The sequence below is a fragment of the Salvelinus alpinus genome, chromosome 3 (assembly GCF_045679555.1).
Source record: "Salvelinus alpinus chromosome 3, SLU_Salpinus.1, whole genome shotgun sequence".
NCBI classification, from domain to species: Eukaryota; Metazoa; Chordata; class Actinopteri; order Salmoniformes; family Salmonidae; genus Salvelinus; species Salvelinus alpinus.
Window position 1 is genome coordinate 22,905,761 of NC_092088.1, and position 16,410 is coordinate 22,922,170.

The 16,410-nt window shown below is 44.2% G+C and overlaps 1 protein-coding gene across 5 annotated transcripts in view; it reads right to left on the minus strand.

Moving 5' to 3' along the window:
* Positions 1 to 16,410, minus strand: part of raraa (retinoic acid receptor, alpha a) — a 213,193-nt gene that overhangs the window by 110,042 nt on the left and 86,741 nt on the right. For 3 of the 5 annotated variants that reach the window (XM_071392113.1, XM_071392112.1, XM_071392114.1), the window contains exon 2: positions 14,115 to 14,693. In XM_071392113.1, the coding sequence (XP_071248214.1) occupies positions 14,115 to 14,283 (169 nt within the window). In that variant the 5' untranslated portion in view covers positions 14,284 to 14,693. The remainder of the gene's footprint in view (positions 1 to 14,114; positions 14,694 to 16,410) is intronic. The other 2 variants (XM_071392115.1, XM_071392117.1) reach the window with 1 other exon arrangement.

Below are 16,410 nucleotides of genomic sequence, written 5' to 3' on the forward strand. Positions count from 1 at the left end.
GGGATTCCATTCCATTCAGTTAAACTCTTAATCATCTCTTCAGGGGGACCTGGCTATGACTGCTTAGCTCTTCCAGATCAAAAGTGATAACATAAGAGGACGAGGACAGACAGAGAGAGACAGAGAGAGGCAGAGACAGAGAGAGAGAGAGAGACAGAGAGAGAGAGAGAGAGACAGAGACAGAGAGAGAGAGCGCATCTGTTTAGGTATCCCTCAGAGGGAGAGTCTGGTAGACCTCAGGTCAGTCTACTGATCACAGAGTGGAGCCGGACATCTCTAATTAGGCTACCTAATCAAACAGAGTGCTGTGGATGCGATCTGTCAAGGTTCGAGTGCTACAAAGTGAGAACGAGAGTGATAAAAAGGGGGAGCAAGATAAAGCGAGGGAGAACAAAAGAGGGGGATCGAGAAAAGAGCAGAAGAGAGGCAGGGTGGGAGTGAGAAGGAGATATGTTTATGAAGTGCTTCTCACACCCCTCAGTAATGAATGGGGCTTCTTATCTCTATTGGCTTTGTGTGTGTGTGTGTGTGTGTGTGTGTGTGTGTGTGTGTGTGTGTGTGTGTGTGTGTGTGTGTGTGTGTGTGTGTGTGTGTGTGTGTGTAGAGCGGTGTGGGCCCTCAGAGCACCCCAGCCACTGGCCCCAAATAATCGCAGCACAGCAGACCTCTTTCTTACCCCCGCTCTATACCGTGGCTCCTGTAGCGTAGGGGAAACGTACATTACCCGCTAAGAAAGGGTTCGCTAAACACCAACAACGAGCACAAGGCCCTCTGCGTGATAATTCAATGACTCTCATCCGACCTCTCCCAACCCTTGCTCGTCCCCTTCCCTCCCGCCCTTCTACCCCTTAGGTAACTGGCCTGTATTTCTGTGACCGACATTCAAAACACACTGTCAGCGCAATACACTTAATGAAGACACAATGATACGGGACTGCATTTGACATATATTACAACTGAATGCATAGAACTAGGCTTGGGCGGTATACTGGGGTATTTGGAAATAGCTACGGGATGGTTTTTCAATACCTTTTCAAAGATGTCTTTGAAGTTTTTCCCAATAAGCTTTGATATTTGTCGCTACTTTTTAAGTAAATACCTGCAGTCAACTTGTGCAATACGTTGGGAGATCAAGCAGATCCCATTTTCATTTCACCTGCCGCATTATTTTACATAATGAAGCTTACCGATGTTCCCCAGAACAGTTGAGCCATTCAGTGTTTGTAAATAAAACTAAGGGAGAAAGCGGGAGTCCAGCTAATTGACAGGGATCGCGTTTTATATTGAAAGTCAACAGTGTTTTTACGCTTCAATAGAGTTGTTACGTTCCCCAGTTTCTGTGTTGTGGTTTGTATTTGAGTGTGTGTGTTTCAGGAGAAATTCCTGAAAACTCCCCAAGCAGCTGATTGGTCGGCCCCAATTGATGATTGCCGCCCCCTCGTCAAGAAGCAGCTGTTTCTAATTACCCATTCCGTCTGAAGATATAAAAGCCAGTGTTCTGTTCAGAAGAGAGAGAGAGAGATATGATAGGCAGGCTGAGATCATTGATGGCTGAGGGTTATAGCATGTTGGTTGTTGGTATGTACTGTATTAGTAATTGTTGGTAGCAGCTTTGGTATGTTCTGTGTTTGTTGCTTTGTCAGAGCTTCTTTAATGGCCTGAGTTTTTTCTCAGTTTTGTTGTGAAGTGGATTGTTTGTTATTCTGTTTCATTTGTTCCCAGGGGGGAAGGAGAAGGCACTTTGGGAGTGCTTAGGCAAGAGGCCCACGGGCATACATATACCCGTAGTATATTCATTGTCTAGGCACACTAGGTAAGACCTGAGCGGACCACCCCCTGTATTTTGGTTAGGGCACCAGGTGGTGCTAAGTTAGGTAAGTAGTGGGTAGGCAGGTTAGATAGGAAAGGGGGAGGCTTTGACATTTACTTTCTTTGCTTTGGTTCCGTCCTGCCCCTTTTCCCCATATTACCGTGTAAAGAAAATAAATCCTAGTAAGCGGTCAATTCTGCCTTTTGTCGTCCTTTCTCGCACCTACAGTTCATACCTCTTTTGCTTCACGGGGAGTTGAGTTGCAGCAGGGTGTTGCGTTCCCTCTTCTCAGAGGCGTGCGTAACATAATGGGGGCTCATCTGGGATCATTCCATTAAACCCTGCTGCACTGAGCTCTCTGTGGTTAGTGATTGAGGTGTGATGGTAGGTTGTGAGTTTGGATGACTTGTTTAGTTTGTGTGTTGTGTACAAGATGGCTGCCTCAGCCATCTCCAAGTTTTTTGAAGCGCCCGTAAAGTAGACCTTTTAGCTATAGCTGCCCATTATGGATTCATTATCCCTGAGAAAAACCTGAAGGCTGCGCTTTTGGTGCTAGTCAGGGAGGGTTTAGTGAGAGAGAATTCTCTCATTGCAAGGAGAGGAGACCGGTAGACTTCCGATGCCAAGTCGGAGGACAGGGCAGAGGAAGGGGTTGCTCGCATTGCCTCGATATGATCCTTTATCTTCTGCTTCAGGTCGTTCAGACGGGCCGCTAGGCTGAAGGTGAGGCTGGCCCGGTTAGAAATGGAGCAAAAAGATAAGTAGAGACAGATGCAGTTCTGGGACAACGGTGCAACTGTAGTTTTCCTTCACAGAAAATACATGATTGAAACACATTCGGCAGAAAATTGCTTAATAGATGACACTATTTGGCCACACAAAAGCAAGGTATTTTTTGGGTAAAACAATGCATGGCCATCATATTTCTAATGTTTACCATAGAAAGAATGTAGCCAGCTACATTTCCTAATGCTTTGCATGAAGTTAATCTTGCATTTTATCAGAGAAAAGTAGCTACACATCAGTCAGAGCACTGTCTGCTGATAGAATGCTTGTTTGTGAATTCTCATCCGAGTGGAGACGTGCAACTGAAGCACAAAATTAGTCGGAGGCCGAGCAGAAATTACAATAAGAAGCATTTTAGATCTGCGCTTACAAAACGCAGCAAGTAATTTTTTTTTCTGCGTGAAAAATGTTGTATTCTGTTTAACTTGCTAGTTAACAAAAATATAAACGCAACATGTAAAGTGTTGGTCCCATGTTTCATGAGCTGAAATAAAAGATCCCAGAAATGTTCCACATGCACAAAAAGCTTAATTCTCTCATATTTTGTACACTAATTTATTTACATCCCTGTTAGTGAGCATTTCTCCTTTGCCAAGATAATCAAGCCACCTGACAGGTGTGGCATATCAAGAAGCTGATTAAACAGCATGATCATTACACAGATGCAACTTGTGCTGGGGACAATAAAAGGCCACTAAAATGTGTACTTTTGTCACACAACAGAATGCCACAGATGTCTCGAGGGAGTGTGCAATTGGCATGCTGACTGCAGGAATGTCCACCAGAGCTATTGCCAAACAATTGTGATAATTTCTCTGCCATAAGCCACCTCCAAAGAATTTGGCAGTACGTCCAACCGGCCTCACAACCGCAGACAAGGTGTATGACGTCGTGTGAGTGAGTGGTTTTCTGATGTCAACGATGCGAACAGAGTGCCCCATAGTGGCGGTGGGGTTATGGTGTAAGCAGGCATAAGTTACGGACAATTAAACACGATAGTATTTTATCCATGGCAATTTAAATTCACAGATACCGTGGCAAGATCCTGAGGCCCATTGTGAGGCCCATTTTTTTTGTAAAGGTATCTGTGACCAATAGATGCATGTCTGCATTCCCAGTCATGTGAAATCCATAGATTATTGACTGATTTCCTTATATGAGCTGTAACTCAGTAAAACCTTTGAAATTGTTGCATGTTGCGTTTATATTTTTGTTCAGTATAAGTAAGTGGCTGAATTAATAAGTTGACTGGGCATCATATTGTGTTATCTTTCTGCCCTGTTTGAGAAGTCAAAGCCCTTTGGATGAGTTATCTGTACAGCTGCCAATGTTCCCTCTAAGCTGCGGGTGTGCGCCAGCCGCGCACCTCCTCCAGGACTGCAGCGCAGAAGAAATGCCAGGCCAAGCAGAGACGCAAGGGATTGAACTTCACTGAGTTCGCCCAGTTAGTTTGCACTATATAGATCGACGTTTTTTTCTGTGATCGAATCAACATTATATCAGCCCCGTTTTAATGTAACAAACCAAAACAAATCTAACTTTGCAAGATTGAGTCTGATTTTGTTGTAGGCAGAGCCCGAGCTCAACGGAGTAGAATTCTTTTGGCGGGGCTTGCCCACGAGAGGTCTTTCAATCACCCGCTAGTTAGAGTTATTTTTTATTTTAATTATTTACCTTTATTTAACTAGGCAAGTCACTTAAAGAACAAATTCTTATTTCCAATGACTGCCTAGGAACAGTGGGTTAACTGCCTTGTTAAGCGGCAGAACGACAGACTTTTACCTTGTCAGCTCGGGGATTCGATCTTGCAACCTTTCGGTTACTAGTCCAACACTCTAACCACGAGGCTACCTGCCGCCCCAGTTATAGATACTGTAATGAAACAGCAGGGAGCAGGTCTCGAACCCTCGACCTTCTAGCCCGAGGTCTGGCGCGATATCGACTGTGCCGAAAAAGCATGCTCAAGCGGCAGAGTCGATTTCCGTTACAATACTATTTTTTCAGCAGTGGGGAGTTACTGCTTCCTACAAAATATGACCGCTTGTGTTAGTCAATATATCCTCGGTTAGCGCTAGGACTAATGTAGCCTACATTTTCCAGTTTGGATGATTGTGTACGCTGTCGCTACTTCTGTGAATGTCTGAACATTGCATCCCCCCAAAAACTGGTCACATTCAGGACATAACTTTGTAAGGACTGTCTTACTGCGAAATGTTTGTGAAAAAAAAGTGTTGCCAACTCAAAAGCTGACTGTTGCGTCAATCTAAAACTGCCGTTCTAATCACACCAGTTTGAGGGACAGGGACCACTGTAGAATGATCACACCCGTTTGTTGGTACATGTGAAAAGGTTTCAAGTCTCATGCAATGTAGGCCTGCATTGAACACCACATATAGGCTATATCATAGAAATCCAAAACTATTTCCACGTGATCATTTTGGGAAGATTTCCTCCATTTGTTTTGTTGGTAGGCCTAAATTATGCACAAATAGCCACAATAGCCTATTGGCTACTGTCTAAACCTGTAAGGGTACAGCCTCAGTGTTCACTGTAAACGCATGCCAGAAGTTGCACAAAATTCTCACAACGTTCAAGTTTCCTCTCACAAATTTGCTCAGTGCCCCCCAAAATGAGGGAATATTGGCCACTGCTATCTTGATTTCCTTGCATTTTTTCTCCTCTCCGTTCTCGACTGTCTGCTCCTCCCAGTTATTCTCTGAGCAGAGCAGGCAGCCCCGTTGTCCTAGCAACTCCACACAGACACAGTGTGTACACATGCTGCTCCAGAGTCAGTACTATTCTTCCTTCAGACAAGCATGCGTCAACATTTTGTTCATTTGCAAAATGTGTCGCGTTCACATTCGTTTGTAAATGTTCAAACTCAACAAAAATGACATTTGGTAGCTCCTACCTATATGTATAACTTTATGAGCTGGATTGCCTGTCTTTGCAATTAGTTTATTTTCGTTTGCTCATTAGCATATTTAGCTAGCAGCCTCCATGGAGATTCACAATTACTTGTGCACATTTTCTTAGCATTCTGGAAATATATATTTTTTGCGTTTAATGGCGCCCCCTTGGGTACTAAGCCGGTAAATACCGTAAATACCAGAATGCGAGAAGGACGGTATTACAATATGAAAATCTGGATACCGCCCAACCCTACATAGAACATCAAAGGGGGTGTCGAGAGTGTATGTGTGTGTGAGTTGTATCTCTTTACCCTTGTATTGACTCACACATTTTCTTTGAAGAAAGCTTAAATAAAGAGAGTTGAGTTCCTGCAGCATCAGAGGAGAGATTTAGATTGCTGTTTACTAGTCTGTTGCATAGCTGCTAGCGGCAGGATGGTGTTTTTGAAGTTGTTATAGTTCAACTAGCTCAAAATTTACTGAGTGTGTGTGTCAGTGTCAACGAGTGTGTCTGCATGAATGTGTGTATATCAATGTGTGGGGCTCAGAAAATGGAGCCATCCACCGGATTATCAGAAGACAGCTCTTTGAAAAGGAGGGTCCTCATTTGCATAAGCGGCCGCAAAAAAAGACCAAAAGAAAAGAAAGAGCGAGGGAGAAGAGGGAGAGAGAGCGGCGGCGACACTTGCCAAGCCAATGGATGGGGGATAATGCTTTGGCTAGGTTCAAGTATTCAGGGCAGGGAAGGGTTTCGGCCCCCGGTTCCCTCAAAGCAAATGGAAATAATGTGAAATTAGTAAATAAATTGAATAATGATAGCACTGTCAGGCTGATGTGGGGGAAGGGACGATAAAAAGGAGGAAGATAGGGAGGGAAAGACACCGAAGGCTGCGGCCTCTTGTGGGAGCACTGTTGGCTTAGCTGCTGGTGGTTGGCAGCTCTCACCAACAACACTGGCCCCTGCCAAAGCCAGTGTGTGTACGCCCCAGGCGCCCGCTTCTGCTGCCTCTGCACAGGGGGCCTTGTCTGGTTCGCTTTCCATCTCTGTCTTTCTCCCTCTCTCTTTCCATCTCTCCCAGCCTTTCTCCCACCCTCTTTCACTCTCTGTCATCTCGCTCTCTCTACGATTCACTGTCTCACACTATCCCTCTCTCTTCGTCCTCCCTCTATCCATCTCTCTCTCTCCCTCCCCTCTGTGTGGTGTCCGGAGGGGATGTCCCCAGCCTCCTGATAAAGAACTCACACCACACACACCCAAAGCAGAGTCACCTTGGAGCTGTCATAGCGGCCATCGCGCCAGACAGGCTCCAGGGCTAACTGCTCAGATGACAGTAGCACAGTTTACACTGGTCTGGGATCTGATGACCAGACAGAAAAGTATCAGACTGGTGGTATTGTGAGCGTTGACCTTGCAATAGAACATGTGAACATTACGAAGGCAAAATGTAGGGTATAACATGCTTTTCATAGTTGAAACATCTCTACATGTGACCGACATACATTTGACATGCTAAACCAAAAGTTTTCTGAGGGTATTTAATGTACAAATGAAAAGTATCACCACATAGATGATGCTCTTCTCAACTCTGCAGTTAATTACCAACCGTTAATCAGTCGTTAGGGCTAAATGACTAAATGAAGGAGAGCCGGCTTGGGGAGAAATGTGTTTTACATGGCGTGCTTAATAAGCATAATATGAGCAGTGCTCAAATGAGTTTCCATTTTCCAATAATGACCTGATCTCCTGACAGGTTCTCTCTGTGTGTGTGTGTGTGTGTGTGTGTGTGTGTGTGTGTGTGTGTGTGTGTGTGTGTGTGTGTGTACCTCAATGCTACTGTGTTGATTGCCTTCTATACTCATATAGGCCTTCTATACTCATTTCTCAGGCCACATCTATACTGATGTGGCCTGAGAAAATATTCAATGTGGTTCCAAAGTCACACAATTGAGCTTTACATTCGGGGTACATTGTGTGTTGAAGTAGGTGGCAAATTAATGGGTGTGGTGTGATTCACAAGTGGTATGCTACTCAATGTTATATTTATCCCTACAGAACAAACCGTGTGTGTGTCTGCGTGCAGTGCAAGGCCCAAATCTGGAGTTAACCTGTCCATTCCAGCCTGCAACTGCGGCTTCCCTTCAGCGTATATATGGTCCGACTAGTAAACTATCTTCTGTTTGTTTGTCCACTCTCTGTTTACCTACAAACCCAAAAGTTTCCTCTTTGGCTTGCCCGCCCACCCACATGGCATCCGGGCTTGTCCCTGGGATGTCCCCAGAGTGCCACGGACCACCAGCGCAGACACACACACCACCTGTCTGACCATGCCGCCGCCTCACACACACACACTACCATATCCATATTTACTCACAGGCAGGACATTCCATCTGTACAGTTTAAAACACTACAGAGGTCGCCAACATTGACACACACACACAGAACAGGGCTCCTAATGTTTCCGGCCTCTGAAAATGTAATTTAATATTCCCCCACCCCTCTGAAAAGCTTAATACATTCCAATTTGCCGCTCGTAAAGTCAAAATCTACAGCAACACTGCCCTGGCCAGGGTTGGATTTCCCCACCAAGTGATGACTGGAGTATGGACCGAAACAGTGAGTTCCATGGGGGAAAACAATACAGCCAACTATACCATAAGGGTATAATATAATAACAACATCAGTAGCCAGGAATGATGTAACCAGTTTCCCAGTAATACTAGAGCCACTGTGGTTTGCCTACATGCTACATCTGATGTAACAAGGTTCAGCTAATTAGCTAATAAACCTGCCATCTAGCGTGCCTAGCTTCCTGCTAATAACAACATCAATACAATAGACAGAAATTATCGTTGACCCAGTTCCCTAGCCTAGCTTCATGATAATACCAACATCGAAACATTAGCCAGGAGTGACAGGTAGCCTAGCCTCTAGCCTAGTTTTCCATTCCCCAGCAGCGTAAATGCTAAAGGCTAAATGAGCTCCCTACTGAAAGAAAGGATGGATTAGGGACTAGTTCCAGGGTTGGTTGCCTTCGCCAACAATTTTACGATAATGGAGGTAAAGACACCTCTGGAGGTTAGGTAAGGTTACGCTGGGCTGGGCTGGGCTGTGTGTGTGTAAGCCGAGAATGGATGGATTAACCCTTCTGCTCTGTTTGGCCCCAATAATTGGCCTGCAGGGACTGAACTAGAGAATAGCTTTGACTGAACCAGGTGACTGCTCTCTGGCCACTCAGGTGAAAGCACCTGGAACACTGACTGACTGGACGGGCTGGGCTCTCTAGGGTGCAGACCTGGGTTCAACTAGTATTTGCAATCATTGAAATAATATGGGAGTTTGCTCTAGCCTGCCTGAAGTGCCAGATGGGTTGGGTTTGCAGTTTTGGGACTACTCTATTGGTCCATTAAGCCAGGAAAGCTCAATCAAGCACAGATAAAGTATTTGAAATGATTTCAAACTGTATTTGAACCCATGTCTGCTAGGGTGCGAGTCAGAACGTGTGAGTATGATCCATCTGAAAATAGTGAAATGACAGTTGAATTACCATATATTTCACTCATCTGAGTTGGTCATGTGTTTTGTGAGCAACCATGTTGGAATCAAGGCTGGCAAAGTAAAGAGAAATTAGGGTGACAGTTGAAATGGATGATAATGTGGCTACTTCATCCTCTAATGAAGTAGCCCATTTCTTTTATAAATGATTTGGTTTGTCCTAAATCGTCCTGCCAATCCCAAAACACCCTGTGGCTTGGGAGTCTACGATACACCATGTTGCTAAGGGGAAAAAGTTTAATAAGTGGAAAATATGCTCTACACACAAACAAATAACTTGGCAGCCATGCACTGTGTCGACACCAGTTCTATTGCTAGCACTAACAGAATGTCCACTACATTTCTGCCCACAGATCTGCAACAGAATTGTGAAGCCCAAGAGAGAGAAATCGCTTCCCTAAAACTTCCAGTTTGTGTGTTGCAGGCTACATTTAGAACACTGCAGCTTTGAAATCCATAAACCCCCCAAAAGGATTGGATTTCCTCCAACAATCTGACATTCTGTAAATCCCCATATTCTAAAGCTCCAAACAAACTTTCTCTTTCTTTCCCTCTTTTTTTGGTTGTAATGTGAATTGAGTGGCCGGGCATTAACTGTGTGTTTCGTGAGAGTGGTTGTGTGTGTGTGTGTGTGTATGCATGTGTGTGTCAGGGAAAGAAAGTGATGGTGAGAAAAAGAGAGAGAGAGAGCGAGACGGAGAGAGAGAGAGTGGTGGTGATAATGAGTAAATGGAAAGAAGAGGGGAAAGGGAAAGGGGGATACCTAGTCAGTTGTACAACTGAATGCATTCAACTGAAATGTGTCTTCCGCATTTAACCCAACCCCTTTGCATCAGAGGTGCGGGGGGCTGCCATAATCGACATCCACGTCTTCGGCCCTAGGGAACAGTGGGTTAACTGGCTTGCGCAGAACGACAGATTTTTACCTTGTTGGGGCTCTCTCTGCATGTGCTGCATACCCTGGTATGGCACAAGGACGGTATATAGTCCAAACTGTCACAGTTCTGGTCTGCTTAAGGGGTGGCTCTCAATGACATGCTTAGTTCATTGACTGTATATGAACCAGAAAAGGGAAGCATATGAAATGTCTCGCTTTCTCTGTCGTCTCTGGTGGTGTGAGTGGTTTTGCTGGAATCATGGGAGTTTGAGCCTTGAACAACAGAAAAATATTAGTGTAAACTGACTATAAATGTAATTCTATAGGTTTTTGAGCCTGTATTTAAAATATGTACAGGTGTTATTAGGAGAAGACAACAAGAGCAATATATACCAGGGAGTTCCTATATGATCAGAAAACTACAGACACGTTATATAAGTCACTAGAAATGACATCATGGCAGGGATCCTACTCATCTATTTCATAGAGCAGCAGTCTCCCATTTTGTTCAGGACTAAACAGTCAAAATGAGACTGAAAATGTGTAGGACTTCACTAAACAGTCCATAATAACATCCCAAATGTTAATTTTGGTGGAACTGCCCTTTAAAAGCAATGGACAGCATGCGTGGGTGTGATAGTTCTACTAATAAAAATAAATAAAAATAATACTCATTATCTAGGCAGAGTGAAAACCCTGGGGATAGTCACAGACACATCAATGAACACGAAACCAAAAGGGTAAATCCATTTGAATTCAAATCGATTTTTGACAGCATCCCTTTTGATTTAAATAAAAACTTTCTATACATGTTTGCCTGTGGAAAAAGTGGCCAGAAATTGACTTTTTGGACCTGAATGCAAAAATGTTCAGGAGACAAAAGGTGCTCAAAGTTGACCCATGTTGCATAGCCCACCATACCATGAGAGACATCCATGTCTTCATCACTGGAAAAGATAAACGGTTGAGTTTGATATCATTTAAAAGCGTACAAACAGGGTTGTAAAAACAATTTTTATTAAAAAAAATATATATCTAAATATATAAAAATCAATAAGCTCTTTTTTTTCATAATCACATATGTTGTAGTTTACACCCTACTTTACGTCATCTCAGTTTTTTATGTTGTCTCAACCGATTGCGGGCACAACATGCTCTTGAATACAGGGTGGGTGTCATTTTAAACCATAGAAAGGATCTATTCCTTGAGACCACATCAATTTAGCTGGAACACCATATATATTTTTTATTATTGAAATTTCGACTTTAATTACTACCACACTGATGGCCGCCGAGCCACCCACCGTCAACTTAAATGGTCATGTCTATTGTCTACATTTCTATGAGTTCAATAGGTTTCCTATGGAGGATTGACAGCATAATTTAATACAGAAGATATTCCCATTCAAGTAAACTTTTTTGGTGGACCTCCAACCATATTTGTGGTACCATTTGAAAGTGGACATGTAAATTGTATTAAAACAGGGTCTAAACTAAAAACATATGCGAATATAAAATAAAAAAATTAAGAATTTCTGCGTTTTTAGATAATTTATTTATGTTTAAGGTTAGAAAATGACAATTGTTATTTTTTTCAATAAATTATAAAATAGTTTGACAACCCTGTTTGTAAACTTTTAAATTATATAAATATTTTATATTTTTCCAGTGATGAAGACATGGATGTCTCATGGTAGGGTGGGGTATCCAAAATATATAAACTTTTAGAACCATTATCTCTTGAATGTTTTGGCATTCATGTCCAAAATGTCACTTTCTGCAAATATGTATGGACGGTTTCGTTCAAATCAAAAAGGCATGCTGTCAAAAAGTGATTGATTTCAAATAGATTTACCCTAAAGAAAACTTCACAAATGTTTACTGTTGTTAGGCCAAAACACAAGACACACACACACAATATGTAATTTCAGAATACCAATAGTTTTACCAACATTAGACAAACAAAATACAACACACTATATATTCCAGCCCATTCCTTGTGTGTGTGTTTCTCTCTAGCTACAGCCAGGTACACAGGAACATGTCTAGCTACAGCCAGGTACACAGGAACATGTCTAGCTACAGGAGGCCTCTATATAATCCTCTATATAATTCATGGACACAGTTTTATGAAATGTTTATGATATCATATTTTGACCATAATTACCCCATTATGAGTCAGGTGTGTTAACACAGATGGAGAAACCTTGACAACTGGTATGCACAACCACCTCACTCACTCCCTCTCACCAACAGAGGAAGGATATGTGGCACTTGGTAAAAAGGATTACTCAAGTAAGCATTACAAACATAAATCATGCAAGGAGGAAAACCAAAAAATTTCTGGGAACTATTACGTCAATGAGAGAGTGTACGTGTGTGAGTGTGTGTACACTGCTGTCTCGTAGCATTAGTGTGTTTATTTGGATCCCCATTAGCTTTAGCAGAAGCTACTCTTCCTAGTGACTGAGTGAGTGAGTAGGAAGAGGTGGTCAGTGTCCCTGGCTAGCTCCCCAGTGTTTACTGACAGGAAATGTTTGTCCTGCAAAAGGGAAGGAACCCCGCCGCCCCTCTCGCCAAACACTGGGAGCGAGTCCCGACAAGACACACACACCACAGACAGCAATGCAGTGCCCCCCACCATGCAATGTACCACTACCATCAGAATGTTCCTTATTCAAATTGATACAGACAACTCAAATGAGAAATAATGGGGAAGTGGATACGACTGACTGCTTTTCACAGTGCCTCCTGTTGCTCATCCCAATGAACACCATGCTCATCCCAATGAACACCATGCTCGTCCCAATGAACACCATGCTAGTCCCAATGAACACCATGCTCGTCCCAATGAACACCATGCTAGTCCCAATGAACACCATGCTCGTCCCAATGAACACCATGCTAGTCCCAATGAACACCATGCTAGTCCCAATGAACACCATGCTAGTCCCAATGAACACCATGCTAGTCCCAATGAACACCATGCTAGTCCCAATGAACACCATGCTAGTCCCAATGAACACCATGCTAGTCCCAATGAACACCATGCTAGTCCCAATGAACACCATGCTAGTCCCAATGAACACCATGCTAGTCCCAATGAACACCATGCTACTTCCAATGAACACCATGCTAGTCCCAATGAACACCATGCTAATCCCAATGAACACCATGCTAATCCCAATGAACACCATGCTAGTCCCAATGAACACCATGCTAGTCCCAATGAACACCATGCTAGTCCCAATGAACACCATGCTAGTCCCAATGAACACCATGCTAGTCCCAATGAACACCATGCTAGTCCCAATGAACACCATGCTAATACGCCCAGATGGAAAGTCAATACACTGACACCAAACCACCTGGCTGGCCGGAGATTGGAGACTACGTCTCCTATAGCAACCTGTAGTCATTTTACATAGGCTAGATAAGATCGGCTTTAGAGGTGTGTCCATTTTGAGATGTCAGGTTGATTACCCTGTCCTCCTGTCCTATTTGATCTAGGCAGTATTCAGTGTGTGTTTGTGTGTGTGTGTATGTGTGTGCTATGCTCACACAGACAGTATATCACGCGGGCATGATCTAACCAGGACAAGATGAAAGCTCACTCCCCCGCACACAATCTCAGCATCTCTGTTGAATTCCTGTCTCTCCAACATCCAACCTTCAATCATCAATAAATAGCTAAGCTAAATTGTCGAGGCAAATATTCCAACAACTGCAGGAGGCCGGTAACACCGCAATTATAGCATTCCATTCCCGCCATCAGCCTACAGATGAGACAGCCGTTCATCAGACATCATGGCACAGCAACACAGACATTTTATCTGCTAATATAGACCCACTTTTCTGAGGAGCAGAACAGCTCAGAGCCACACAATGGAAAACTCTGTTCCTTTATACAAGACCTTTCAAACGCAGTCTCTACAATAACTATAGTGGTAGGCTGTTTAGGACTAAATGCTCAGACTCAAAATATTGCAACAGGCCAATACTCTTGATACCTTGAGTGTCAGCATGTGCAACAAAGGAGTTGGCTATTCCAGAAATAGGCTAATATTCTGAGGTAAACCAGTCAACAATGCAGCCAAAACACATGTGCTTTAGTGAGCACTAACAATACACCACACAGTCCAATGAAACAGCAGAGAGAAGGTTTTAAGGACGTACAGTAGGGGTACTTACTGGCTGGCGATGGCGTGCTGTAGCCACTGAGGGACAAGCCGGGCAGGGCGGGGGGCGAGAGCCCCCCCAGCATGTGGGGGAAGAAGTAGGAGTAGTGGGGCATGGGGAAGCCATTGAGGTGGGGGCCCGGGATCGGGTTGCTCTTCCCAGCCATTTTGCCTCAATCCACCTCCACCGATGACGACACCCAAAAAACGATATTGTGGCAATAGAGGGCTCAGAACGGAGTCAGTGTGGGTTACGGAGTGGTTTTAGTGCCCATACGGGCGATGGACGTGTGGGGTATTCCAGTGGCGTGGTGACTTTGGAGAAATGCCCTCAATTAGGAATTCCCAAAATGGCCGCCTGTTACCTCCGACTGATTGAGAGGAGAGGTACAGGATAGTGGTAATGAAGGTGGTTACGAAGCTTCACAAGGATTTTATAATGAGTCTTCCACTGTGGAGTCGGTTCCAGAGATGGGGAAAGTGTAGAGACATGGTGCCTATGCAATAGTCAGGTCTGGTATACCCCCAACCGTTCAGAGTGTCTCAACTCTCTTTTTTAGTGTCCCTCAATCTTCACCTAGAGAGAAAGAGAGAGTGAGATCATTTAGAATTTAAAAACCCCTTTGGGACAATGTCATACATAACAAAAATACGTTTAAAAAACATTACATTTCATCCCTCACAAGGTCAACAGCAACACACAGACAGAGAGACAGAGAGAGAGACAGAGAGAGGGAGACAGAGAGAAGCACAGAGACAGACGAGACACAGAGACGGAGAGAGAGACGGAGAGAGAGGGAGAGAGCGAGTTCGTTATTTTAAGATAACATATTTCCCCTCTTTATTTAAAAGCACGGGGAAAGAAATGCATCTCCGTGAAGCTAATTACTGGAAATGTCTCATCAGAAAATGGTACAAAAACAACAATTTCAGCTTAATTATCTTATGGAGCATTAGAAGCCATGAACAGAATGTGTGGGTATGTGATAGCTCTACCAATACACACACTCATTATCAAGGCTGGAGTGAAAACCCTGGGGAAATGTCAGAGAAATAAATGAACATGAATCAAAAGAAAACGTTGCTAATTATGACTGTTGTTAGTCCCCGAGGTCTTTCCTAAAGCCCAGTTATATTAAACACATGGGAGGTTTTTGTGGCAGTGTGTACTCACAGTCCAAGGTGTGTAAGTCCTTGGCCCGCTATCAAGGATTGTGGGCTCTCCTTCTCCGTAGCCGACATTTAAGAGTGTTAACCATCGCAAGGCTGCCGGCCCAGACAGCATCCCTAGCCACGTCCTCAGAGCATGCACAGACCAGCTGGCTGGAGTGTTTACGGACATATTCAATCTCTCCCTATCCCAGTCCACTGTCCCCACATGCTTCAAGATGGCTACCATTGTTCCTGTACCCAAGAAATCAAAGGTAACTGAACTAAATGACTACGGCCCCGTAGCACTCACTTCTGTCATCATGAAGTGCTTTGAGAGACCCTAGACCCACGTCAATTTGCTTTGCTCCCCAATAGATCCACAGATGAGGCAATTGCCATCGCACTGCACACTGCCCTATCCCATCTGCACAAGAGGAATACCTATGTAAGAATGCTGTTATTGACTATAGCTCAGCATTCAACACCATAGTACCCTCCAAGCTCATAATTAAGCTTGAGGCCCTGGTTCTGAACACCGCCCTGTGCAACTGGGTCCTGGACTTCCTGACGGGCTGCTCCCAGGAGGTGAAGGTAGGAAACAACACCTCTACTTCGCTGATCCTCAACACTGGGGCCTCACATGGGTGCGTGCTCAACCCCCTCCTGTACTCCCTGGTCACCCATGACTGCGTGGCCACACACGCCTCCAACTCAATCATCAAGTTTGCAGACGACACAACAGTAGTAGGTTTGATTACCAACAATGACGAGACAGCCTACAGGGAGGAGGTGAGGGCCCTGGGAGTGTGGTGCCAGGAAAATAACCTCCCACTCAACATCAACAAAACAAAGGAGATGATCGTGGACTTCAGGAAACAGCAGAGGGAGCACCCCCCTATCCACATCGACGGGACCGCAGTGGAGAAGGTGGAAAGCGTCATGTTCCTCGGCGTACACATCACGGACAAACTGAAATGATCCACCCACACAGACAGTGTGGTGAAGGCGCCGTCTCTTCAACCTCAGGAGGCTGAAGAAATTTGTCTTCGTACCTAAAACTCTCACAAACTTTTACAGACGCACAATTGAGAGCATCCTGTCGTGCTGTATCACCACCTGGTACGACAACTGCACCGCCCGCA